The 27,035-nt window shown below is 50.0% G+C and overlaps 6 protein-coding genes across 6 annotated transcripts; 4 read left to right on the top strand and 2 right to left on the bottom strand.

Annotated features, from left to right (window-relative positions):
- Positions 1–4,552: 4,552 nt before the first annotated feature.
- On the top strand, positions 4,553–5,038 carry NCS57_00966400 (uncharacterized protein; the record flags this gene model as incomplete). The annotated part of the gene is made up of 2 exons (XM_053059433.1): positions 4,553–4,695; positions 4,747–5,038. The coding sequence occupies 2 exons, from the start codon at positions 4,553–4,555 to the stop codon at positions 5,036–5,038; spliced, it is 435 nt and encodes a 144-aa protein (XP_052911504.1).
- A 476-nt stretch (positions 5,039–5,514) lies between these two features.
- On the bottom strand, positions 5,515–10,247 carry NCS57_00966300 (uncharacterized protein; the record flags this gene model as incomplete). The annotated part of the gene is made up of 7 exons (XM_053059432.1): positions 5,515–6,267; positions 6,316–7,220; positions 7,274–7,974; positions 8,025–8,654; positions 8,708–9,163; positions 9,211–9,488; positions 9,543–10,247. The coding sequence occupies 7 exons, from the start codon at positions 10,245–10,247 to the stop codon at positions 5,515–5,517; spliced, it is 4,428 nt and encodes a 1,475-aa protein (XP_052911503.1).
- A 2,107-nt stretch (positions 10,248–12,354) lies between these two features.
- NCS57_00966200 (uncharacterized protein) lies at positions 12,355–12,858 on the top strand (the record flags this gene model as incomplete). The annotated part of the gene is made up of 2 exons (XM_053059431.1): positions 12,355–12,470; positions 12,528–12,858. The coding sequence occupies 2 exons, from the start codon at positions 12,355–12,357 to the stop codon at positions 12,856–12,858; spliced, it is 447 nt and encodes a 148-aa protein (XP_052911502.1).
- Positions 12,859–16,742: 3,884 nt separating this feature from the next.
- On the top strand, positions 16,743–17,225 carry NCS57_00966100 (uncharacterized protein; the record flags this gene model as incomplete). Its single annotated transcript, XM_053059430.1, has 3 exons — positions 16,743–16,763; positions 16,813–17,168; positions 17,219–17,225. The coding sequence occupies 3 exons, from the start codon at positions 16,743–16,745 to the stop codon at positions 17,223–17,225; spliced, it is 384 nt and encodes a 127-aa protein (XP_052911501.1).
- A 516-nt stretch (positions 17,226–17,741) lies between these two features.
- Positions 17,742–23,156, bottom strand: NCS57_00966000 (NACHT domain-containing protein; the record flags this gene model as incomplete). The annotated part of the gene is made up of 7 exons (XM_053059429.1): positions 17,742–18,042; positions 20,979–21,266; positions 21,316–21,427; positions 21,475–22,068; positions 22,125–22,565; positions 22,615–22,837; positions 22,896–23,156. 7 exons carry the CDS (start codon positions 23,154–23,156, stop codon positions 17,742–17,744), a joined length of 2,220 nt encoding a protein of 739 aa, XP_052911500.1.
- A 738-nt stretch (positions 23,157–23,894) lies between these two features.
- Positions 23,895–26,842, top strand: NCS57_00965900 (uncharacterized protein; the record flags this gene model as incomplete). Its single annotated transcript, XM_053059428.1, has 8 exons — positions 23,895–24,487; positions 24,556–24,651; positions 25,058–25,236; positions 25,290–26,163; positions 26,221–26,406; positions 26,457–26,607; positions 26,661–26,750; positions 26,804–26,842. 8 exons carry the CDS (start codon positions 23,895–23,897, stop codon positions 26,840–26,842), a joined length of 2,208 nt encoding a protein of 735 aa, XP_052911499.1.
- Between the last annotated feature and the right edge of the window lie 193 nt (positions 26,843–27,035).

The raw sequence follows: 27,035 nt of genomic DNA, 5'->3' as shown, positions 1-27,035 counted from the left end.
AATTCCCGCGAGGGTGGCTTCCGAGAGGCACAAGATGGCACCTCTTGGCGACAGGGACCCTTACGTACCGCCCGGGACTTGGGTATAGCAACCGACGCGTTTTCTGGATTTCCATTACATTCTCGTATCGACTGTTGCTGCTTAGGTACCCAAGACTCGTCATGCGAGTTTGAGACATTCCTGCATACCGAGAAATACCGCCCCCTGAGTGGCACTGCGCATGCCGATGAAATGCGTTGTTTAGATGGCGTGGCCACCCGTCAACTTCGAGGTTGGCCCCAGTGATGGACGAGTTCTCGCTCGCTAGAAGACAAGAGCACGGTTCATGTCGCGGATCTCCCCAGGGCACGTTATCCAGCGTCTTGCGTGATTTTCTTAGCCCTGATGGCAAGTATCAAGCCCGTGATGGTCCATGTATATGGAAATGGTGTTGATCCGCATGCTGTCTCGGCCATGTTCTCCAGCGAGTCCCATCCCAGCCTGTTGCTAAACAGTGCGATTTTGCAGGGAGCATGTCTTCTTACTTCTCCACCTTGTTTCCTTTTTTCTTGTTCTCCCCATTCCCCCGCCGGTCCTTTTGTTGGTCGTAGTCCAAGTCTCCAAGATGTCTGCAAAGCGCGAAACTGACTCTTCTTCGTCTCATTGTGGAATCACTTTCACAGTGACGCGTTTGGTCGCAAGAGTAACGCGCGCCAACTGAGGCGATATTGATCCTGGAACCCCAGTACCTTGGGTCTTGGCCTCAGTTGCGGCCTCGTGGAGGATGCTCCTCACCAACCACCATGACCTTGTCAGATTGCTCCTCGGTGGCCAGGACTGCCAGGCTTGCCAGCTTCGATTCAGCAGTTCACGAAGCCCACGTGCTTCGATCTCTCGCTGCACAGCTAGTCTCCACGTTGTGCGCGCAATCTTCTCGACAGAACTGGGTGGCCTTGGCCGCGCCCATGACATGGAAAGTTAAGGTGTCGGATATTTCTGCCACTCTATCGCCCGCCTCCGACTCAACGTCGCAAATGAGGGCTTCTTCCCCCTCTACCACAAATACACTTTCGCCAAAACCTGACACCGCAACTGAAAGATCACTTCATCTCCGATTTGGCCATCTACCATCCATCTACCCCTCGGTGGCAATTTCGTCTTCACCATGTAATGGCCCCACGATGTAGTAGTTGTTAGGTAAAAGCGTCGTTGCTGCAGAGAGGGGCTGCTGAATCACCCACAGTTGACATAGTCTCTGCATAAGATGTACAATGTTTCGTTGTGCACACACAGTGTCAGTTGTCACGTAGCATTCTGCCTGGGGAAAAGGGAGAGATTGGGTAACACCCGGACAAGGATCGGGCGGGAGTGAGCCACCTCCGAGCCGTCAGGGGTCAGGAGGTACTTTCATTGACTCACTTGGACTTGTGCAAAGGTAGAGTGGACAGTGCTAGGCTAGCTTCTTATGATCGACGGAGCCGAGGCCTCGGACCACCACATGACACTGCCACATCTTCACCTACCCTAGATGCACCGAAGAACGCAACTCGGAATGCGGTTTCTAAAGAAATGAATCATTCAGTGCAGCACATGTCCTCTAGTGAACTTGGTAAAGTTTTCAAAGGAAGCTATCAGCCACAGTAACAAAGAACACAGGTATTGATGCACACCTGCATTAAGCCTAATGCTAAAAAAAAACACCAAAATCTAAAAGTTGCCTTGTGCTGAGCCTAAGATCTCTCACCTTTCCTGCGGATGTCAACTATTAACCCGATGGAAAACTAATTTCGATAGCCAAGTAAACATCACTAGATAAACACAGCTTGATTATTAGCACCAGATGTAACCCTTGCCTCTGCACATCAGTTAGTGGGATGGGATGAGCTAAGATTTTAACTAGATGAAAGCATTAGAGAGTTGCTTGTTACCAGAATGAGCAAGACACTGCGAGTCGTTTAGAGAAAAGAACGGAACTATGAAACTCGCTCTATGCTGAAAATCAAGGTGAGTAAACAGCACTGTATCTGTCTCATATTCACGAATATATCACTACCAAGTAGCGACGGTCAGCCCGGGGGTCTTGGGGCTTCCAAGGTGGTTACTACGCTCTTGAATTGGTTTATTAACGTCAAACTTTGCCTAGAAGGTCTATAGCAATCATTAAAGTTGCCAAGCTAGTAATAGGGGCGGTGTTTCTACCTCGTGTTTTTCACAGCACACTCGCACGCCTAGAGAACGCGGCGTCATTACGCGAAACGTCACTTAGCTATAGTTTCTACAAACTTAGCATTTAATAAAGGCTGCCTTGCTAGGTCATTATTAGTTATATTTCCTCGCTAGTTATTGTATGGATGGTACTTGGGCGAATGCCTTGACACTCGATGTTCATATTCTATCTGATTCTTTGGAAGCTCTGGGGTTAAGGCCTCTTCTTGCAGGCTTGCTTATTCTAAGTGACACAAATATAAATTTACATTAAGACAAAACTTTCCATTCATCTTAAACACTTGAGACATGCCTATTCAATAACATGGTCAGCATGTCGCAGTTGGCCAAAGACATTCACTTGATTGAGTCACCACGGCCAACATTTTGTTCGTGCTGGGATAGTCACTTGCTAAATTCATCCGGAAAGCCCGAATTATTTCTCTTCGTAGCGGTCTTTGTTTGGGAATGAGGAGAGGGTCATCACTTCGTCAAGTGAATGAAAAGCGCGTTGCTTGCGACTTGTGACATATTCATATTGCTTCCACCTCAACCTTTTCCATGCCTGGCATCAAGAAGGATTATTTAACGCAAAGTTTAACGCAAAGCTGTGGTTGGAATGATACCCCTAGTTATGTATTCAGATAAAAAAGTGAATGATATTTAGCTTGTGTCGTGAGTCCTCATTGATTGTTCCCGGCCGACATGTTAATTTGCACAGAAAGGCTGTTAGGCCACCACACTTTATACGTCTGGGTGAATACTACGAGCTCGATCACAATAAACCGTCAGTACTGGCAAATCAGCCTCAACTTGGCCTTGGATGAGCAGCGAGTGTTGATGCGTCCGAGGCTGTTGCTACCTTGTTTAAATATGCTGGCCCAACGTGACAGAACGAATAATGCTTTACAAAGACACGAGTTTGTTCACAATTATTAGACTCTTCTCAACATCTGTTCCGCTTTTGAGCCGCGGATCCCTGTTGCGAGGGCTTCTGAGATGGAAGCTTTGTGTGATCATCTTGCCAAATTCAGGTAATTTAGCTCGCAGCATACCCAGAGGGCGGATCAAGGCAACCCAGCCAGAGAAGTGCAGTTTTCCACGCAATCAATCCATCATGCCCAATACATTTCAATGCAAGAGTCAATAATCATCATGTCGAATTAAAAAAAGATATCTACCACAATCGCGAAGGGCACATGTCGGCATTGGATTTCAATGCCACAGAGCCCTGCAAGAAATAGCCGCTTTAATGCCCGAGATTCAAGATAATGTCTACGATACAACCGACTACTTGCTTTTCTGTATTAGCCAAGACCTCCAAGGCCCCAGTTTCAAAGGTATGGATGTGCAACAATCTCGGTCTGATCTAGTCCAAGGGGGGCCCTCCTGTCTCTAGTACAACTTCCAAAGGTGCCAGCACACGATGCACATACTGACCGCTTTTCGCTCTTCACTTTTCTCTTGCTACAAATGTGCAGATCCAAAGACACCGAACTTCATTATTCGGCTGCCTAACGCGCCGATGGTTGCATTTAAGCTAGCGCACACGTAAATAAAAATAAAAGGCCCTTGGTGGCTGAGGCAGGCTGGCGGCCCCAGCACCAATGAGCCAACAACTGTTCGCTTAAAACAGGGCGTCAAGCGCTGGTAATTACCCTATTGAACATTGCCATCCCCGGATTGGACTCGCATTGCATCCCTATTTGGGCCATTTGGCTTTTGACAGGTGGGCTGGTAATCGCCGAGCAATATTTCTGCACGCCAAGCTTAACGGGGAGTTGGGCACCCTGTCCTCCGAAATAAAGTGCTCACCAGATCTCTCGACGAGGGTCTGCCGCATGCATCTCAAGCCTGGAGCTGATTACCGTCATGGCACATGTCTGAGTGAAGCTTTGACAAACGACATTGAAATAAAAACAAAGATTTTTTTTACGGTTGCCTTCCGAGGATGGCAGGATTCTTGGGGTTCTTGACAGCTGTCAATCCTTCGAGGCTGAGCTAACTGTTTTAAAGTGTCAAGCTGAGCACTAGGCTTCCCCATTATTGGTGCGCCCTACGGCTGCAACCGAGTTGACACACCCGACGACAGGGGCAGACAGCGATCAGGAGGATCCGTTTCGATTGCCTTGGTTTGCGGGTTCTAGATCTTTAGCTCGTATGTCGAATTACGCGTCGCCACGGGAACAGAATCCGCCGAGGCTGTGTGAGGCCCTTGTTTTGGTGGGTGCCTATAATGAGGTTATTCAGGCCACATTCGTTTCTTCAGGCATCAACTATTTAAAATTCTACAGCATTCTCACAGCATTCTTACCGCTCTATCTTATAAAACCTCAGCTCAACAGTTTCCGAACAACACCTCTTCAAAATGTTCACCAAGACCGCCTGCTCTCTCCTCGTCCTGGCCTCGGCCGCCCAGGGCTTCAAGTTCACCGGCCCCGAGGGTGACAGCCTCGACGTGACCAAAAACATCACCATCACCTGGAAGCAGGAGAACAAAACCACCGACAAGTAGCTCGGTCTCTTCTGGTACACCAAGCCCGATGACCTTCTGACGCTCAGCTACGAGATCGGCTACAAAATCAACATATCCGCCGGGGAGTACATTTGGTCGCCGAGCGAAAACACACGCAAGGAGCTGGCAAAGTACAAGGATGCTCTCACCAAGAACAAGATCTTCCGCTTCCAGGCCGAGCTCCATGATGGAGATGAAAAGACCCAGGATGATGTTTTCAGCAGCAACTACACTCTCACTGGAGTGGAAGAGGCGGAGGCTAATGCCGGATCGGAGGTGATGCCTACTTGGGGATTGGTTGCTGGTGGACTTGCGGCGGCTGGATTGATGATGGCATAAGGGGATTAGTCCCGTCGCCCTTGCATCTGTGGGGATCAGGGGTGGCTGTTCAATGTCGGGGAGTCTCTCTCACATGACAATCCGGGCCAAGCTCATGAGTCATTCATAGGAGGGCGATTGTTATACTGCTGGTCATCTGCATTTATTGAATCCGACGTTGATTGGGAAGTTCTTCTGGCCAAGCGGGCTTGTTTCTTGCATGAACTTTGATGGATTTATAGCCGAACGATGTATGTCTACAAACTAATGATGAATAATTATTGACACAAATCAAAGAGATGAGTGAGAGAGAAAGGATTTGAGAGATTTTGGTCTATGAATTACTCTATGAATTATCTGCTAATGAAATATAGCTGCCCTGTGACTAATAACAAAGAAAACTGTCTATATGCGAACGATCTGCTGGACTGAAAAACGCTGTGAAAGAAAACCACCCAATCTTGAACCAACGCCAACACCTCACTATTTCAAAACACTCAATCCTTCTTCTTCTTTCCAATGTTCCACTTCTTGACGCGGAACAAGTAATAAGAAACAACAGCAACAAAGATATTAAACACAATGTACACCCACACAATGCCAAAGTTGCGCCAGCGTTCGCTGTTGTAGATGTTGCTGCCGGCCATGAATTGGTCGGCGTTTGTAAGCGAGCAGTAGCTGCAGTTCTCTCGGGCATCTGGGTTTTGAAGCTGTCCGGGTGCCATCTTGAGGTAGTCAGCAAGGTATTCGCCACAGGTCTGGTTGTCGGGTGGGTTGAAGATGGATGTTTCGGCCGCGGAACAGGTGACGGCTCGGCCAGCTAGTTGCGTGGAAACAATGCCGGCGACCCAATAGGTAAAGGGACTGACTCGGTACATGAAGATCCAGAAACCGGGAAGGGCTGTTGGGGACTGCATGACACCGCAAAAGGTCAAGGAGAGGAGGACCAAGAGAGTGACGATTCCAGAAGCAGTGAGAGCGTCGGGAAGAGCGGCGATGGTCATTTGGGCGAAGGAGCTCGCGTAGAGAAGGAGCTGGATCATGAATAGAAGGACAAGGCCTTGGCGGGCTGAACTTTGGATACCGACGATGGGGTAGTAGAATGTTGCAAAGATGAGGATACCGGTGAGAATCTGGTAGGGAATTTCGACGATGACGTTGGCTATCATGAAGGCTTTCCAGGAATAGGCCTTGCTGGGGCGCTCGCGGACTTCGTAGAGGGAGCGCTGGGTGACGAAATGAGGTTGGATCTACTATTTGTTAGCATGAATCTAGAGAACAGCTGTCAAGGGACTTACCTGCTGAACAATGGTAGAGAAAATGGTGATGATCATGAAGACTGCAAACATAATGTTCTGCATACCAGCAAGAGTACCATCAGCCTTCCAGAAGGAAAAGCCGACAAAGAGACCAGCGATAGTTCCAAGCATAAGCTTCGACAGGATATACGAAGGCATTCTCCAATATTGTTGGAACACTCGGACCGTCACCTCTCGGAGTTGATCAGCAAAAGGCATGGCAAACTCAGAGTGGCTATCCGCGGTATCTTGGTTGGACGAAGGGTTCGGCTTTTCCATGTGGATTCGATCAACTTCAGCGTAGACGTCGGCTCGCTCTTGGCTTGCCTTCCACACGCTGTGCCAGTCTTGACCAGAAGAGTTGGTACCGTTGTTGACAATCTCGAGCATCCATTCAGCAGGGTTTTCTTCATCTCCACAAGCCCGGGCGCCATTGTTTTGGAAGTAGGTGAGGAGCTTGCGGGAGTTGTCGCCAATGTCGCCAAAATAGACAGTCTTGCCACCACGAGCCAAGAAGAGGAGACGATCGAATTGCTGAAAAAGGACAGCACTGGGCTGATGCACAGTGCAAAGAATAGCCTGACCCGCATCCGCAAGCTTCCTCAAGAATGCGACAATAGCCCAAGAGCTCTGTGAGTCCAGACCACTTGTCGGCTCATCGAGGAACAGGAGAAGCTTTGGCTTGGCGGCAAGTTCGACCCCAATTGTCAGAAGCTTGCGTTGCTCCACGTTGAGGCCTTCACCGGGGACGCCGACGACTGCGTTGGCGAAATCTCTCATGTTGAGCATGTCAATGACTTCTTCGACCCATTGGTGCTTTTCTTCGGTGCTGACGGACTTGGGTTGGCGGAGCATGGCGCTGAAGCGGAGACTCTCGCGGACTGTAGAGGTGTCGAGGTGAAGATCTGGAATAATGATTAGTGTTGAGTGAAAAAGAAGGGGAAGGGTTTGTTCTTACCCTGCTGCTGAACATAGCCAGTCTTTCGCTGGAAGCTGGCGTCCAGGGGCTGACCGTTGACGAACAGATCACCAGTGATAACACCCATCGTGGTTCGTTGAGCGAGCACATCCAGCAGAGTAGTCTTTCCAGCACCACTCACTCCCATCAGAGCAGTAAGAGTACCGGGCTTGACCCATCCAGTAACGTTATCCAACAGCCTTCTGGGTTCGCCCTTGATCTCAATATCGTAGACAAGATCCTTCCAGGTAAAGATATTAGTCTGCGGTTCCATGGCGGGAAGAGTCCCAGCATCCGAGTCTCGGGACACAGCAAGTTCCTCGTTGACGGCACTCCTGTCGACACCGCCCTGGAGGTGTGCGGGAACGTGACCGCGCTGGAAGACGAGAACCTCGGCTTTGCTCGCAGTCTTGGAGTTGAGTTCAGTGGCGACAAAATAGATGATCATGAAACCAATGAGGAAAGCGAAGAGGATGCCAAGGTTGCGCCAAACATGAGAATAGTAGTACTTGTAGTTGGTCTCGATGAAGGAGTCGCCGTTGACGGTGTACTCGCCAGCCACAGCGCCGACGGCGGAGCAGATCCAGGAGTCGCCGGAGAGGGGTGTGTATGCTGGGATGATGGACGAGCATGTAAAGTTTCGACCGTGGAATTCGTTGGCGATGAGGATCTCGAAGCCATAGAAAATCGGGTTGATCCACCTGTTGAAGATTAGTTACTGTTTTGATGCCAAACTTTGGTTATCGCTCACCTGATCCAACTAAACCAGTCATGCATCTGGGGCACACGAATCATGAAGCCGGTGTAAATAACAAGAGCCAAGGCCATGACTCCAGCAAGCAACATGGCCTGAGAAACCGTCTTTGTGATGGCAGCGAGAGTTCGGAAGATGGCCGACATGACAAATGTGCAGAGATATGTAATCAGGAAGTAGAGGAAGAACTGGCCAGGCTCCCGACGCAATCCAGCCATGAAGTAGAGAATGATATTGAACACTGTTCCCGTGATGAACTTGATCGGTATATCTGCGACAATACCCGATATGGCTTCGGCGGCTGGATGATAGAATGCGTAAGAGGCGTGTTTCTCAACAATGGGTCGTTGCTCGTAGAGGTTGTTGATTTCGGAAATAGCCGTGAGAGCATTCATGAGAATAGCCATGAAGAGGACGGCGCCCTTCGAGTAGAAGCCAACGGTCGCATCAGGGGTGTTGTAGAAGACAGAACCGATAATCAGGGCCATGATGAGGTTGGTGGAGACACTGGTTGCTGTGGCAGACAGGTCGTTCCAGATGCGTTGGTAAGCTCGTTTGGTGGTGAGCTTGATCTGAGTTGCCAGGCTGATGATGTAGGGAGACTTGGGGCGGACGTGCTTTGCTTGTCTGTGAAGTTGTTAGTCGATAGTTGAAATGGTGGGGAAATGCCATGTACACACCGGAAGTTCTTTTGCTCTCTCAGCTCTTGGATGGCACCAGACCTGGCATCGACGGGAAACTCCTGCTGATACAGCTCAATCTGCTCCTTCAGAGCCCTATGCTCGGGAGAGTTGAGCCAATAGGTCTCAAACTCCTCAGGCGTACGAGGCACCCGGTTCTCCATACCCGGTCGGATCTGACGCTCCTGAGGGTTGGTGACAGAGGTCAGGAAGTCACCCGTCGTTTGACGCTGAGGGCAGAGCCAGCCCATTCGCTCAAAGTAGTCCTTGGCCTCGCTTGCGGGACCGAAGTAGATCTGTCGGCCTTCGTACAAGACGACGGCCTTGTCGAACAGGTCGTAGATGGCTTGACTGGCTTGGTAGATGGCCATGGCGTGGGCGCCGCCGGTATAGTCGGCAGCCAGACGGATGGTCTGAGCAAACTTCAGGGCTGTCGCTGAGTCCAAACCACGTGTGCTGCAAAATGTGAGTAAAGAGATCAACATCCCAGCAATCTTACTAACCTATTATCCCACGCCGCCAGGGGCGACTGTGCGAGTATCATCTCCGCGATACTCACACGCTTCCTCTCTCCTCCCGAGACGCCGCGGATGAAGTCGTTGCCGACCTTGGTGTTGTAAGTATGGCTGAGACCACAGACCGCCATGACGATCTTTGTGGCAATCGTGCAAGATTCCTCGCGGGACTGGCCGATGAGAAGGGCGCGGTTGGAGGGCATGCGGCAAGCAGCTGCGAATTCGAGGGTTTGGCCGACGGTGAGATGGGGGAAGTGTTTGTCGACCTGTTTGATGAAGTGTTAGTTGGAGTCTGGAATCGTGAATGCCAAGATACTTGCCTCTTGGTTGTATGTAGTCTCGCCCTTGAACTCTTTCATCATATCCTTTTGAGAGATTCCATTGTAATGGATAGTCGATGACTCTCCAATACCCAATCCTTCAAGTTCACCAGTGATGGTCTTCAAGAGTGTGCTGCATCCCGAACCGGGTCGGCCCAGAACGATCAAAAGCTCACCACCACGAAGAAGACCATCAAACTGGTTAAGAATCCGCTTAGGCTCCTTCTTTCCAAAGCTGAGATGCTCTCCAATGCGCATCGGGGCTTGGACAACGTCGCCGAGTGTCTGCTGAAGCTGAAGGGCAGCGCCAGTGCCTGAGACACTGAGATCCTTGTAAGCGACTCCAGCAGCCTTGAGACTCACGCCCCCATCCTGGAGTTGTTGCATAAAATGAGGCAGCCATTGGGCAAGGTCGAAATCTTTGCTGGTAGGGTCCAAAGCAGGATCTTGCGCATCAGGAGTGAAATCGGGGATACCAGATGAAACAGCAGCTAAGCTCTGTCGTCGCTGTGAAATTGAAGTTGCGATTCTCTGAAGCTCCTGACGATCTCCCTCCTCGATCATCATCGTATCCCTCTGCGCGCTGTGCAGCCGCGTGGCCATACTCAGGGAGCCATCGCTCAGGGTTCTGGTTCTGACACCCGATCGGATAGGTGCAAATTCGACGTCGACAGTCGGACTGTCCGATGATCTTCGTTCGGTCATGGTGATTGGAATGACACTATCCCCGTCAAAGCTTGTAATTGAGGAAGTGTCTGTGGTTGAGTTATCCCATCAATTCAGGGGCCAGTACACATATAAATAATATTAATCTAGAGCTGATAAACTACACATACGTCATCTTGTCAATCAAGGGTCGGGGTATCGACGAACCCGACGAATTCTATGGAAGCGGGAAATTGTCAAGACCGTCGAGCAAAGCTTGTGTGAGCTTCAGGTCGCGGACACCGAGACTAGAGTCTGTACTGTCGGGGTGTTGGGCGCACCCGAATCCGCCAACAGCATAGCGTTAAAGCTGGGGCCCTTCGCTTCCCCAGAAGGGGTGACTCAGCGGAAAGCCATCGAAAACGGCTTGGAGAGAAACAAACGCTGAGACAAACGTCAACAAACCGGGTACAAGGGAGAGCATAGCCACGTAGACGCTAATCTACGGCGACATCATGCGTCCGCAACCCGAGCCGTGCTATCAATGCCATCCCCTAGGACTGACGGGACTTGGTTAAGGTTCTGCCATGGTCGGGGAGTCGGGGGCGCGAGGAATCCGAAAGAGATAACGGCAGATGTTAGCGCGATTCCGCATTCAGAATTCTCAACTGCCGCTTAGTCAGAGGAGGAATTGGCTGTTCGAGATGATTGTGGGCCTGTTAGGAAGTACATATTTTTCTGCCATCGGTTCTTATGGATTCAAGTACTCCATAACTGTAAGGAAGATATCATCCTCCGGAACCCTCACGACATGCACCATGCTAAGGTACTTGGAGACAGCGGAAGAGCGGATGGTGTTCATCTTGCTCCTTAGTAAGCTCTTTCATTCGTGTTGCCACACGCAAACGGCAGAATTGAAATCCCCGATTGATGTTCTTGGACCTGGCCTTAGCAGCTCAAGCATCAACAACGCTAAGACGCCAGGTGAAAGACCAGGCAATCTGGCCAAGAATTTAATCCAATGTTATGTCTCACACCAACAGATTAGTCCAATGGCATATGACCGCAACGGCATATGAAATGCATGTCCCTTTACTCGCGAACAGGCAAGACCCTTGACCCAACACTGTTCTAGACCTGGCCTTCAGCTTGGGACATTCGGCTCGACAAAGGCATTGCCCTGTGCGGTTAGGAGCTGTCCCTGCAGGGGAACCAATGAGGACAATACGAGAAGAGGCTTCATTTGAGTTTGTTCGACGTGATCTGCATGCAATCACATTCTAGTATCTTACTGCTATCTAGCCGACAACTTTGTGACTAGTCTGAATCAACACTATCACATCAGACCATTCCATTTCTAGCTACTAACAAAAGGGCGAGAGAGAGTTTGGCAATTTCAGCTAGAATCTTGGCACGGCATGTTTAGGGGCATCACTCCAATCTATGGATGGATTTGGATAGCATCCAAGCTCATCTTGACAAGATCATCGCTCTCTTATTCACGCTAGCAAAGCACAGATCTATAGGCGAGCTTCGAGGTTGAGCTAGTAGTAAAGACATTCTCAAAGTTATCATCCAGACAAAAGAACTAAGTGGGTTGGTTGAGACGTGATTCCGGCATTTGATCTTGAAGCTAAAGGCAATGCCATGTGCAGCATGGATAGCTCAATCCAACGCCTTGCACCTTACGATATCTAGTTAATCTATTAGGTAACACCTTTCCTCTCTGAGGCTGTTTCGTTGTGTGGTTCCGATTTGCGCTTGCATGGTGCATGGTGCCAGCCAGCCGGCCCAGTTCACAGCACCACCACTGGAATAAATCCCCAAATCCGCCTTCTACCACAGAGACAGAATATCACTGTCCAAAGCAACAAGTTCCAAAGCTCTTTCAAAGCATACGATAGTGGTCGGTTGATTACGACGACTTGCACGTTTAGAAAAGACCGACTCGGTAAATTCAACCCCGACACGGGAATCGGTGATTTCGGCCAGCAAAGGCAGGCTTACTCCGGCACGCCACCACAATACTCCGTCTTAATAAAGTCGGACAACTTACAATATAAATATTAATCAAAATTGCTCTAAAGTGACGGTTTTCATGTAGTCTTCTGTACTCGTTCACTCCTCCAAGAAACCCGACTGAAAATCCCCATTCTACAACACAGCAATGGCATACGTACCATCACCTGTCCAGCCCGTCGCAAGGTCACCTTACTCGATGCCAGAGTCTCCATCCTCGATTTCAAAGACATCAACCTTGCATAGTGTTTCCGAAAAGGAAGAGTAGGTCATCCTTTGTTCATCCCATATGCTGGTACAAGTTCTCAACACATATCCCAGACTCAAAGGCACTTGCCCTGTTCACGGAGCCTCGCAAACACCCCATCTCGAGAAGATGCTACAAGCCCGACCTCGAGCCGAACTGCAACAGCTCACAGTTGCTCTCAATGACTTGGCTGATGAGAACAGATGTGCCAAATGCGCCGTACAAACCATAACAAACATCGTGATGGGATATGTTCAGGATGTGCGCTGGGCCAAGAAGAATGGCAAGTGGTCCAAAGAAGACAAGAAGGCGCTCAAGATGGAGATTAAGGGGTTGGCCAAGGGTGTCAAGGCAGATATCAAGAGCCGTAAAGCGGAGATGAAGGACGAGATGAAGAGCCACTGATGCACCATTGAACAGAGTTCTTTGAATGGTCATGGTGAGTGTGCACAAGATGAGGAGATTGTTCCCTTTATTCACCTATATCCTTTTGTCATCTTCACGTTTATGATCAACGTTCCTTGAACACTTCTTGTTTCCGGTGATGTGTGTGATATAGATCTAACTTTGTTCTAGAGAAGTGGCGAAATATAGCGATATTGACGGGGATTTTCTAGTACATAAAATCGAGAAAGATTGTTCAGGCTTGAGGCGTTGATGCCAAAGTACATGGCCGTAACCGCAAGACAATTTTCGTCTCAGCTGCATCTTGCTTTAGGGTAAACTGGCGAACACAAGACAATTAAGCCGCAGCTGCATTTTTCTGGCGCTCCATTAGATCTAAATTCAATGGCGATGAAAAGAGACGTGCATAAGGAGTAGGCTATGGATTTGAGACTGAAAAATCATCCTTTATAGACTCTCACATCGTTGAGGTGAGCTCCTGTCCGCCTTCGCGTCGCTTTGGACAAGACATGAGAGAGGGAGAGACGCGAGTCGATTGATCGAGGCCAAAGTCGCGATTTGATTGGTTGAAAGTCTCGGAATATCTGCTCCGCCAGATCCGATTGGCTCAGAAATTGTTATATCAGGAAAACGAGACCGCAAAATCAACTTCCCTGCACGTGCCCTTACACCTGAAAAATGAGAGAAAAGCTTAGTCATTCATTTTGGCCAATCAGTGGACGGAAGCTGAGATGCCTGTCCTCCTACGTCATGACAAGGTTTTGCAGGGATACCTCGGGGCCCCATAGGGACACGCCTAGGCGCGCCTCCACTCGCGAACGCGTAGGCGTGCAGATTATGTCAGCCCTCAATTTGGCTTAAACCCCGCACAGCTGTAATTCCGAGTTCTGAGGTAGTTCTTAAAATCCTATAAACTCTACTACTACTACTGAGTACTAAAATCCTATGATCCCGAACGGTGAGGAATAGTTGATTATCTACCTGAATAAATAGCCTGCTGGGCCTCGCCATCTGCCGCTGCCGCCTCCCAAATATCACACATACCTCTTCTACTAGAAAAAGGCATGCGTTCCATCTCCGTGGCTACCTGAGCCTCGACCCGGTCATCTTCTGCTTTGCTCCAATCTAGGTAGGCCATCATCTCCTCTTTAGTCCAATCTCTAGAGCCAGTTGGCGTATCGCAGCGCTTGCCCATCTGCTTCCAATCGAGACACCACTGATAGCTTGATTTGTCATACCGCAGAGGTAGACCTAGCGCCCTCCGATATTGCTGGTTGGTTTTAATACTGCCACGAGGCTGCGCCTTGTACCAGGCATCTCGAGCAGCAACATATCTCTGATAGATAGCCCGCGGGTCATCATACCTAGGTGCCGGCACCATCCTTGCCTGAGCCGACGGTGCTGATGATGATGCTGCCGGCACTGTACTGTCTGTGTCGTCGATACTAACAACAATGCAGCTAGCACTATCCCTGATTGGCCTTGCCTGCCCTGATGACCCTGAAGACATTGGTCTTAGAGCTTCCCCCTGCCTGCAAAGATGGTGCTGATGAAGATGTCGTCGGCACTGGTCGTACCTGCCCTGATAATGCCGACGGCAACGCCGCTGGCATTGCCCCCTACCTGCGCCGACGATGCTGACGACTGCAAAAGTTCCTCGTATCGCTGAGGGCATGCCTTTGAAGTCATTCTATGACCTACTTGGTGGCATCTGCTGCATTTGGGTTGTGCCTTTGGCCGTACTGTTGCCTGAACTGCCTCGAATGCACTTGGCTCTCTCTGGGTGCTTGATTGCGGTCTACCAGTAGTCGAACCGGCGGCTATTCGATCAGGTCGATGCCGAGGCTCTAGTAGTAACTGATGAACACCATGGCGATTGAGGTGCCAATGCGTGTGAAAATGCTCTAGGCGAAGGGCTTGACCTTGTTCTTGTAGAGCCTTGAGAGTATGGGCGCAAGGGAGGCCGTGAGATCGAGAGAATGCGCCGGTGCAACTAGGCAGGTTTTTCTTTCAAGAGCAGCTTCCGCTGTTCTTCAACTTTGCGTAAAGCTTCGTGAGATACCCAGCCACGTATGGCACTATATAGTGATCCAGAGAGCTCAATTGGTATTCTCATTTGCTGTCTCGCTTGGTTGGATCGCAGTTCGGCTAATTGATTAAGAAGCGCATGCTTCATAGCCCTCAAGCCTCGAAGAGATCCAGCGTAGATTTCTTGAGGTGGCTCTTAAGGAGCCCATGGATACCCTCAACCCGCGAGGTAACTACATTACCAAAATGAGGGTGCTGATCAACCCAAGCCTTCACCAGCTTTTCCTTGTATGGATCGAGCCAATTGGCCTTGATATAGCCAACCTCTTCAATGTATTGCGGTAGGTAGCGCCTTTCAAGCTCTTGTACGCGCTGATCAAAGGCCTCTTCGTCTGGTGACTTCATAATTGAGTGCCAGTGGTTGAAAAAACTCACTCCAATCGCTCAGACCCTGCTGATAGGCCTCCGATCCTTGTTGGTGGCGCACGAATGTCGGCTGGCAATAGCGGAGGACTGCCTTGTTCGCGTGCCATAGGCATAGCAGCGAGATTGAAGATGGAAAGCAGATCTCTGCGGCGTTCATACAAGCCTTATCGCGGTCTGTTAAGATAACAGATGGAAACCTTGTATTGCAGAGTTCATACAGGGACCTGAGCCGGTCCAAGGCCCATAGGTAGTCCTGCTCAGTCTCGCCACTAAGGAATGCAAAGGCGATGCAGAAGGATCGCTGGCAGGCATCAACGCCAATCATATCAAGGAGTGGCATCCCATATTTGTTCGTCTTGTATGTGCAGTCCAGGAAAAGTAGGTCTGGATAAGCCTGGAGGTATGCCAATGACTCTGGATGGGCGAATAACACTGCCGTGATTCGGTCATCTGAATCAAGCTGCATCCGGTTCCAGAACCCTTCCTTATCCAGCTGGTTAGCAAAGGCGTGTATAGTGCTCTGTCCCTCACACAGCTCTCGTTTGCTATCTGCGATACGATTATAGATATCTTGCTGGGTTGCAATGGTGTTCGAGTTCTGACGGATATAAGTCCTGATATCCTTTGGCGCTACCCCGGCATTCGTAAGGCGGCTGACTGTTGACTTGTCCGCATCAGAGAGCTGCCGATGGACTGGATGAGCCGATTTGTGCCAGCTTGGCTCGTGGTTGTGTAAGGAAAATCGGCTGTCTGGACGATGCCTTAAAGACCAGGTCGCCTTATCCAGGGATTCCTTCGCAATGATTGAGAACCGACAATTGGTTCCTCGTGTAGTAGTCTTGCGCTGGCGATCTTTTGAGGCGCTAGGTGGACGACACCACCGATCACATGCGTATGTAACAATCTGCCTTCCACTAGTTGATCGCGAAGACCTCCCAGTTATGAATGCGTATCCTCTGGGTGCTGCCCATTCGTTGATAGCTGCGAGTAGAGCCTCTCGTGAATCGTATGTACCCTCCGGCGGGAGCACATCATCAGGAAATGTTGCTTGGGCCATAGCGGAAGCCCGCTCCTGGAGACTGTAGTTGTGTTCAGCAGTGGCAGCAACAGACGGAGCCCCTGAAACTGCGACTGTGGGGTTTAAGCCAAATTGAGGGCTGACATAATCTGCACGCCTACGCGTTCGCGAGTGGAGGCGCGCCTAGGCGTGTCCCTATGGGGCCCCGGATACCTCATCTTGACTGCAGAAACCGGTTCTTTCACACCCTGCCCGCGTATGGCTGTCGGTATGACGCGCTCCTCGTCATCTCCGCGGTTGAGATCCTGTTTGTAGCATGTAGCCATAGAACAAAAGAACACTCAAGTCTCCGCAACTCTGTCCAGACTAGCCATCTCCTTTCAACTTCTCCCATATCCCCACAGCCACAACCATGCCTCCAGCCCCAACACAGGTAGCTAAAGCAACTCTAATCTAGGGGACTATCGACTGACACAAAGTAGGACGTTGAGCAGCGCGACGGTCTGTCTGATGACAGCCAGGACACCGGCGCCAAATACGACGAGGAGGAGGCGCCTGTGAAGAAGGAGAAGACCCGCAAGAAGAGCAAGAAGAACAAGGTCGAACGACGCAAGAGGCGGTCCATGTTTACCGATGACGAAATGGACATGGGCATGACGCAGGGAAACTGGGGTATGCAGCAGCAGCAGCAGCCACAACAACAACAAATGCAACAACAGCAGCAGCAGCAAGGCGGTGGTGGGAAGAGTGATGCGCTCAGTCTGCATCTTGAGTTGAACCTGGAGATTGAGATTCAGCTCAAGGCGAGGATCCATGGTGATCTTACTCTCACATTGCTGTAAGCTTTTGTGCAAGAATTGTCGTGCACCACAGCTGACATTCTCCCAGGAATTAGAGGGATTATGGGACGATGCATACAAAGATGGGCATCAGTACGGCTGGGCATGTTTTTATATACCTTGTTCGTCCAGGTCTGGGTTATCTGGCTACGATTTTCACTCACGACAGATGGAGGAAGAGTCTACACCTCCAGGAATTTGCATTTGGTTTCATCATGTTGGCCTTGCAGGTTTATTTAGTTTCATTTAATCTTCAACATCACTGTGGCACAATTAGTTTTCGGACAAATCTGAGTCTATTAATTGTCTCTATCTATCCACTTTTTTTCTCAGCTCATGAGCTGTGGTTGATCCCTATTCTTTCTTCCAGGCTGCATCTAACGAGCTGCAGCCTGGGCAGGTTATTAACTCACCAAGTTTCCTTATTGCCCTTTTTTTTGTGTTTTCTGAATTTCCCTGTCTTTTTTTGTGCTTTTCTTGATTTGTTGTTGCTGGATTCAGTCAGCTCCCCATTCGTCTAGGTACTCACCAGTCGTGGTCACCCATCGTCCCCATCGGAGTAGACCCATCATCTACTTCTTCTTGCTCTTGGTGGTGGTGTACAAGTTGTCATCGTTAGCTGCCTGCTCCTGGAAGCAGTCGTTACAGACGAAGTCCGAGTAGCTGGTCGCCGAGGTTTGACCCTGGCAGCTTCTGCCCTTGCGGACATCCTCGCACTGAACTCGACCCTGTTCCCGACGGGGCAAGGTACTGCGGCAGTGGATGCAGCGGGCAGCGGTGTACGAAATGTTGCACATTTTGGCTGGTGGTAGTGGTAGAACCTGAAGAAGTTGGGTGTTCGTGGTGGGTGGTGAGAGCTGAGAGCTGAGAAAGCTGAGAGTGTGCGTTGGTCGTTGGTGTTGAGTGTTGTTGTCGAGAAAAAGATTAGACGAAATTGGGGGCCTTGGGCCTTTTTATACTTGAGAGAAATAGATACGGTGAATATTTACACCCATAGTATCGAGTGTATGATTGTTGTACGCGAGGCAGATCGAGAACTTCCTTCGCACATAGGTGTGATTCAAGTGGTTCGAGAGGTGAGTGGACGGATATCAGGTCTGAACTGGGAGACAAATTAGGAACAGCTACACAATTGAGCAAGGCGAATGACTAGAGTGAAGTGAACTGAAGCGCGTATTCACTAAGTCGGACCCAGAGGGGAAGATGTAGTGTACGGTTTCGGTCGGATGCCTGTTCAGCCATTGGACCAACTGGACATTGTCTTGATCGTCAGTGACAATATATTTCGAATACTGGGCACTCTAGGAATACAGACTTTACGTAGAACAAAGAATTATCCATGTATGAACATATGAGAGAGTAACAATCCGTTTAGGGACATGTGTCCCGGACAGAGACCAAAGCAAATTTCAACGCCACAGGCGTTACTTGAACTGAAGAGCAACGGAAGCCTAGCTAGGAATCTTTATTGTTATGTACTGTATTCAAGTTCCCCTTTTGCGTTCTTCTTGACCAGGTTGTGGCCAAGTAAGCCCGTGTTGCAACATACGTGTTTGCGAATTGTTTGAGTCCCGATTCGCTCTTAACACCCCCCTAACATCAAATAAACAAACTAATTCCATCAAGTCATATAAAGCAACTCTGTAGTCGAACATATCTGAAGCTAGAGCCCAAACCCAAGTCTATCCATGATTGTTACAGCCCATTCAAGATCCCAGCGATATGCAAATTTCCGCACCTCCCGGCCTGCTTCATCGTTGCCACCCATACGGCTAGCCGAGAAAGCACGAAGGACGTTTTCCATTTCAATCTCGTCAAGCGAGAGCAACAATTTTGCCTTCTCGGCTTGACTTTCGTTGTTCCTTGCCGCCCTCATCGCGTGATGGAGCGGCGTTTGGCGATCTTCTGTATTGTCTGCCATCCATGCCAGTGTCGGATCTGCGTCGAGTAAGTTCTCCAGCGTCCTCTCATCTATCCAGTATGTTCCGGCTGCTAATGAGAAAATTGTCCGGCCTTGGTAGTTTCTGATGGATGGATCCAAGCGGCAGGCCTCGACGATAACGCTGATCACACCACCGGTTCTGGACACACGCTCTGTCGGTCTCTTACCTCCAGGTTCTCGGTGGTTGAGGTTGTCGGTATGTAGAAAAAGCACCGGGATCACACTTCTTGGGACCAAGGTTGATGTTAGTGCTATGTGAATTGGTAGGTAGTCGTCCCTGTCTGGAGTGTTTACAGACACAGCGCCATCAATTTCAATAAGCCGTCGGGCGATGATTGCGCAATTCTTGCAATCCCTGTTCATACACCCGCTTCTCGCAAGCATATGTATTGGCCGGTCCCATCCGTAAGCTGTACGCTGCAAGTCGTCTTCGTCCGCAAGGTCTAGTAGAAACATGGAAAGAGGATGACACTTTGATTGCAGTGCTTCGTGCAGTAAGCTACCGTGTTGCTGCAAAACTTTCTTGCAAGCGCGGTATTCTGCAGAACCAGGGTTCCTGATGAGAGAGCTTGCACCAGGGGCTGAGATTTTGTCACGATATAGATTTGGAAATGCTCGCCGAAACCACACGTGTACCAAGGAAGAATCTGCAGGTTGGTCTTTGAGCCATCGTTTGAGGTCCGAGGTCGTCGACATTAATTCGTTGCTAACTTGCTCAACAATTGCCGCGTGGTCGAGAACGGTTTGCGACCCCAGGAGGAGTTCCAAGGTCTCCAAATTGCCAGCCAGGATGGCTACGGCAATATAACGTGGAAAATGGGCGATGGTGGCTTCATATTGTGAGTGCAAAAAGAGCTCTACAATTGGTGCATTCGCTCTGCGGATGGCCTCGAGCATAGATGACCAGTCTCTTCCCATCCAGTGACGCTCCTTAAAAGGGTCGATTCCTTGATCAATGATATACTTGCAGATATGGGCATGCCCGGCTTTTGCGGCGACAAATAGCGGTGTGACATAGCTCCCTGTCCACGTCGTCGTGTGGAGAGACTCTCCCGAAAGATGGAATTGTCTGACTTCCTCGAGTTTGCCTTTTCGGCAAGCTTCGGCAATGTCTCTTGATTTGGTGCCCTTGGTGGAAGGAAATGAGACCGCCAATTTGGAAGAATTCTGGTGAAAAGCCTTGCGATGTGCTTCAAGACGCTCGCGGGACTCACACCCAACGTCATGGAGAAAACAGTCAGTGTGGGTGCACCTATACGGCCGTTCATGCCTGTCAAGGTGCTCATCGCGAGCGTCTTGGCTTCGAAATCCGGTAAGGAACCTGGAACAGAAGACTCTGGGGCATTTGAATCTCAGGGGACCAGAGAGATCCAGGTATGCACCCTCTTTGGAAAGGTCGCAGTGTTGCGACTCTCCTGCCCCTCGAATGACGATCACGCGAGATTGCATTCGCGCGTCAATATTCTGTGTGCGGAGCGTATTTGTTACTGTTTGAGAGCAAGTCTCCATTTTGCGAATCGATTGATCTGAAGGGTTGTCGGAATAAGCTGTGAGCAAGCCCACCGCAGACGAGACAACGTCCGCTGGGGGACCAGATGCATGCTTCTGTGCTTCTTCAACATGATAACAATAGTTAACCGTGGCATAGTCGAGGAACCCGAAATAACCAGACTGGAGAGCGTTTTGGGTGCTGTCAGTTTCTGGGTCTTGGAGAAAGGGCCGAGAAGAAAGGTAACGACAACAGAAGAGAGCCAAGTCGGCATGCTCCTGGAGAAGATCAATGGTGCCCCTCTGGACAAGATATCTGTCCAAGGTTATTAGCCTCTGTGGCCAGCTGAGAAAACCCTTGATTGAAACGTGAACATACCTTCCAGCTGTCTCGTGGACCATCTGTATGATCTGCTCGGACTGAAGACCCCCAAACATATCGCAGATCGTGACGTCAACGAGCGAGCTGCAGATGTCCTTGCAGTTGTCGAGGCGGCGACGCTTGGGGTTGCAGGTTCCCTTTTCTGCATTGATGCAGAACCTTGACTGTATCTCGCGCCATCGAAGAGGCCTCTGGGAGCAAATGATCCAACCCAAGATCTTCTTGACCGTCTTCTGTCGTGATGGCTTGGACTTTTCTAGCACTCTTTGAATGATTCGCTCGTAACTGATCTAATCAGAAAGCGCTCCTATATGTATCCCAGTGTCTTGCTCACGCTTTGTACAGGTCTTCGGGGAACCTGTCGCTTTGCATCTCATCTTCAAATTCATCGACCGAATCCATGGATAAGAAATTGGACATGACGACCTTAGTATACAAGAACATGCCTGGGGAGTTAGAAGCGGCAAGATAAGGGGCTGCATGAGATGAGTACCTTGTGATGTCTTTGCTACTTTGGTGGCAAGCTCTTCTTCTTGTTCCGGTGCCTGGGAGAACCTCGCGCATATCTCGGCGGCTCGAGATTTCGAGTACTCCTCAATGTCCCTTTGGTGAGAATCAAGCGTGTCAAGCCTGATCTGGGGCTGCGCTGACAACAGTTGATCGAGTCGCCCGTCTCTCTGTCCGCAGACCAGCAATCTGAGATGACAACCCCGTGAGGCTGCGGAGGGAAGAACCTTGTCTAGAAACCAGGTAACAATTGCGTTGGGTTCGTTCTCAGCACACTCGTCAAGACCATCAAGTACCACAGATACGCTGCGTTGGCTGGTCAAGCACTCGCGGGTCAAGTCTTGAAGAGTTGCGAGACTAGAGAGCTCGAGATTGCTGCTCATGGGAGCGGACTTCTCATATAAGTATCGCATGATGGTTTCGTCTTGTTGAATCAACTGAGCCAGGATCGTTCGGAGCATCGGCTTGGCAGATTTTCGATCATCATCATCGTGTCTGAAGAGGAAGTGGACTGTACTGCCATGGATAGGGTCCTTCCCCGCGAGGTAGCGAATGACTTTCATCGCCAATGTTGTTTTACCTTTAAGATCCTATTTAGCTGGAAACATGCGACGTAAGGAGGATCGGAAGATATACCAGCGCCAGGTGAGCCGTTCAAGAAGAGAACATTTCCTTGAGAGGATGCTGCCTTTTCCCACGCCTGAAAGTGAGGATGCTGAAAGATCCAATCACCGGCAGATGGAGAGCTTAGTCCCGGGGAATCCAGCCGACTGCGAGACCCAAACCTCGAAATATTGAGCTTGTCCTCCAAAAACTCCTTCATATCTTGATCTTCAACTGATGTCTGGCGCTTCAGGCATTCAGAGGCCAACGCATTGCGGATCCTGTCGAGATCTGCTTCAAGCCTATCAAACCGGTCATCAGCATGCCCTCGAAAGTCCTGAACTCCTTGATGGATGGCATGTGCCTGCAGCCTCTGGTGAGATAGCTTCTCCTGTCGAAGCTTGAGCGCCCGGATGATCGGCTCGACCTGACGCCGGAAGCTTCCCCATGCCGCCTTGAAGAACGTTGTCCAATCTTGAGATGGTCAGCAGTTTGTGTATCAGCGGATGTGGACGAAACAAACTAGGTCGAGAAAAAACAACTAGAACGCAGCGATGGAACCGAAGAATGTCAGAAAAGTAGTCCTCCAGGGCTTGCCTGAGGTGTTCTGCGCCGTTGCTTTTGATGAGTGTGTGGAAGAAGACGAGGTTGCTGAGCGCCTCCCCAATCTCCTCGTAAGCATCTAGTAGTTGCTTGATGGAGTCGGCCCAAACTGTGGCAGCTATAAGAGCGAGCTTAATGGGCCCCTAGATTAACCATTTTGTGAGCGAGAGCGGAGGTGGTGCACCAGCATCGCGGCCATACCCAAACGAATGCCACAACCTCATGAACGTTGAGGAAAATGGAGACGAGTTGTTCAACGTGCTTCATGGCATCGAGGAACTTTTCAATTCTTCTGAAGTTGCAGAGTCTCTTGTCGCGGCCGAGTTTGGCCTGTATCTGTTGAATCGCTGCATCTAGGCCTTGGAGGTTTGCTTTGTTGAATTCTCGTTTCTGGTCCTGGGAAAGATGACTCCGGAACTCGTCTAATGATCGTTCGAAACTTGTACTACTGGTAGATGACATGATGCCGTGGCGTTGATGAAACCAGCCGAATGATTACTGGAAGCGATGGGCAGGGCGACCGAGAATTAAAAGGATATGCTGCGGCCTCCATGACAATCTTGAAACTGGATGGGATGCATGGCCGCCAATTAAAGACCGTCTGCTACGGCGTCACATCTGCAGTCGAGACGACAGTCATGTTGCTCATTGGTGTTTGTGACAGCTGAGCCGCGGTGAGTCTGCCTGGGCGGCAAGAAACTATAGCGGGTTGGTGCACATTTCGTCTCAACCATGGCGGGGCTGTGCCAACCCCTGACTGCCAAGAAGTTGTCGCCTACCAGGCGTTCTCAGGCTCAACTCATCACTTGGTTGCTTTCCTCATCGCCCCAGCTTCATTACTTTCCTCACAATCCATCGATAGGCAAATCGCTAGCCTTATTACAGCAACCCATCATGTCGCGACCCGGCAAGCGGCATCGAAGTGGTGACAATGGCCTCAATGATGAGGCTCCCCCCAAAAGAATTTCACGGCTCGCCTCTCGTGTTTGCGAAACAAGCACTCAGCCTGCCGGCTTGAGCATGGATTTGGATATGCCAGACACCACACCAGAAATAATAGATTTGACGGGGCCAGCTGCGACCCAGGAAATAATAGATTTAACCGAGCGAGAAACAATTTGTTACGGAGCGGCAAGTCCTCTTCCTCTTATCGACACGAGCTGAGTTGACTGGAAATAGTTGTGCGAAGCTCAAGCACTGATGGCCCCCTGGACACCTAACCAGACCTCGCCTTGGACTCGATTTTGTTTGTTCCCCGTCGAGGTCAACGAGGATGGGTGCTTCCTGTCAACTGACGATGGGCTCGACACGGAACAGCAGCATGTTCTTGACTGCCGCACCTGCTCAATACTATGTTTTGTCGCCAATCAATTCAAGTGCGTGTCGTTCGTGGCCGTTATTGCGGTCGAGTCGCTTGACGCTAAACGCGGAAAGCCAAATCGCAAACCTTCACCTATCGGAGTCACAGTCAACGTCTACGGCTCAAGGCGCCTGATAAACAAGGTTGGCTGGGCCATGACGACTGTCGACGTTGTTCTCCAGCACCCAGTCTTTCTGGATTCAGAAACCTGCTATATGAACCCCCATTACTCCTATCCAGGACGTAAGAAGACTGACTTGAGACATCTGATTGGGCCGTTATACAAAGAATCCAAGTCAGCTGTATCTCAGGCCATTGGCGATGCTTTGGATTCCGCAAATGACTGGGGTGACGGGGTCACGTCAACGGTCTGCGACAGGAACGACTTGGAAAGTGTGCTTGGCTCTCTCTTTATCGATACGCGACTTAAAGAGTACGTTGTTTTCTAGAGCTGTTGTTGGGGAAAACTTAGAATTACGTGCTAACGCAAATGTTCTATAGCCATCAGATCTCGGGGATTGAATTCATTCTGACACGAGAGAACTCGTCCTTCGTCTCAGAAACGCACGCAAGGTTACTCTCCTCGATTCATTACAGGTAAGCCTCGCCTCCTACATATTGAATCCTTAGCCAAGCTGACTGGAACTGAATAGCTTGCTGTCCCGTCAGACCGTCCCTGGGTATGGTGGGATACTAGCAGATGTCATGGGTCTCGGGAAGACACTGACAATGCTTGGCGCGATTGTGTATTCAAGGCACTTGAACGATAGACTTAAAACAAGTTCCAGCTCCACGGCAGAGTTGCGGGATAGTACACTGATTGTTCTACCATCTCGACGTAGGTTGTGGCTGACCCTTGGACTGCAATTTGAACCTTGTGGTCGGCACAATGAAAAGTTGCTAACTGAGTTGAAGAGGTTCTTGACGTTTGGAACAACGAAATCGAAAGGTAGCCAATCACCTGTTGGAGTCGCATTGATCATTCCTTGCTGACAATTTATAGACGATTCCGACCACAAACTCTGAGGACAGCAATTTTCCACGGCAACAGGCGGGCCAAGGAGGGACAATTACTTCTCGAGAGTGATGTCGTGTTGACTACGTACCACACACTGGAAAATGACAGCAGCAGGGCCAAGATATTACAGTCCATCAAGTGGACCCGCGTAATTCTGGACGAAGGTACCTGGATCCCATAGCAATCCTTACCCAGTAAAGCTAACTACTTGATACAGCTCATCAGATACGAAACCCATCCACCAAGTTCTTCAAGGCTGCGGAAGCTCTCGAAAGCGACTCACGGTGGTGTCTCACCGGCACACCGATCCAGAACAGCCTCGACGACCTCAGATCACTGCTCAAGTTCCTGCGGTTCGAGCCTTTCTGCCAGCCTAGGGTGCTGGAAGAGCACATTGTAAAGCCAATGAGGAAAGATCCCGAACTCGGATCCCACACAGGACGGAACCTGAGGATTCTTCTCAAGACTTGTTGTCTTCGAAGAACCCAAACTCTGCTTGACCTTCCGAGCGTGACGACAAGAGAAGTCTTGGTGAAACCTACGGTGGCAGAGAAGGCTCGCTTCGCGCAGATCTTGGAGCAGTGCCGTGCAGAGTTCGACTTGATGGCCAGCCAAGACACCTGCCGGAAGACGCCCAATGTACTGTTTTCAGCAGTCGTCAAGCTTCGGCAGGTTTGTAATCACGGCATCACTCAAATGAACGAGGCCAGCACCAGGGGGATGGATCGGCTCACTGTGACAAGGATGCCTAAAAAAAACTCCCGGTCCCCGAGTGCAGACCCAACTTGCGATTTCTGCTGCGCCCAGGATGAGGAAGACGACATTTTACTGGGTGCTCTTGACTGCTGTCCGTTATGTGGTCGGGTTCAACCTGAGAGGAACGATACAAGCTCACCTTCTATACCATCTCTCCGCCAGCCATCGCCGTTTGCCTCTGGGGGAGTGTCCCCTAACCAAATGAACTCAGCAAGCTCTGCCTTGGGAATACCGAGTCACTTACCCCTGGATAGTGAGTTGGCAGGCCAGTCCTCTAAACTCGCAGCAGTGGTCGACAACATCAAGTCATCCAGTTTAGAAGCGGATTCAAAGAGGTAACATCTACCTGTACAGAGTTCAAGACACAAACCCTTGAGCTAACCAATGAACAGCGTTGTTTTCACTAGCTGGAGGACGACACTTGATATGCTCGCCAGCATACTCTCCAGAAACGGGATTGGCTTTGTCCAAGTCGATGGACGAAACCCAGTCACAGACCGGACCGCCTTACTTTCACAGTTCTGTGAGGTTCCAGATATCCGAGTGCTCTTGATATCCATCAACACTGGCGCGGTTGGGTACGTTGTACACACAAGACGACGAGGAAGATCTTCCTGACATGACGCAGGATCACCTTGACGAGGGCAAATATGGTGCATATCGTTGAGCCACAGTGGAACCCAGCAATAGAGGATCAGGCTATCACAAGGGTAGTCAGAATGGGACAGACCCGACCCGTGACAGTTTTCAAGTACATCATGGCCGAGTCTGTGGAGCAGGTAACATCTTCTTCAGCTACTCGAGCTTGACAATGGCTGACTTCTTGCTGTAGGGCGTTGTGAAGCTGCAGCAGAGAAAGACTCGTATCATCAAGCTGTCGATGCAAGACAGGGATGAATCAGACGCTGATTTCACCCTGGATGTAAGTGAAAAATACTTGACATATCTGAGCCTCTGACGCTGACTGCAAGAAAGACTTTCAAGTTTGCACTTGACCCCAACGAATGGAACTGAAGAGGAACCTGTATTACTGAATACAGAAACTTAAGATGTGTTGGGTATCTTAGCTAGGCTTCGGGACTGATATTGTAGAAAGATTTTATATATATCAAGTATAGATCTTTGTCTAATACCCTAATAACCAGTGTAAAAGTTCCTTCCTGTCTCTCGGCAAAAGCCGATGCATGCTGCTTCTTCTTTACAGTCT

The sequence above is a fragment of the Fusarium keratoplasticum genome, chromosome 7 (assembly GCF_025433545.1).
Source record: "Fusarium keratoplasticum isolate Fu6.1 chromosome 7, whole genome shotgun sequence".
NCBI lineage: Eukaryota > Fungi > Ascomycota > Sordariomycetes > Hypocreales > Nectriaceae > Fusarium > Fusarium keratoplasticum.
Note: the sequence above shows the minus strand (reverse complement) of the source record. Positions and strands in the feature narration are given on the sequence as shown.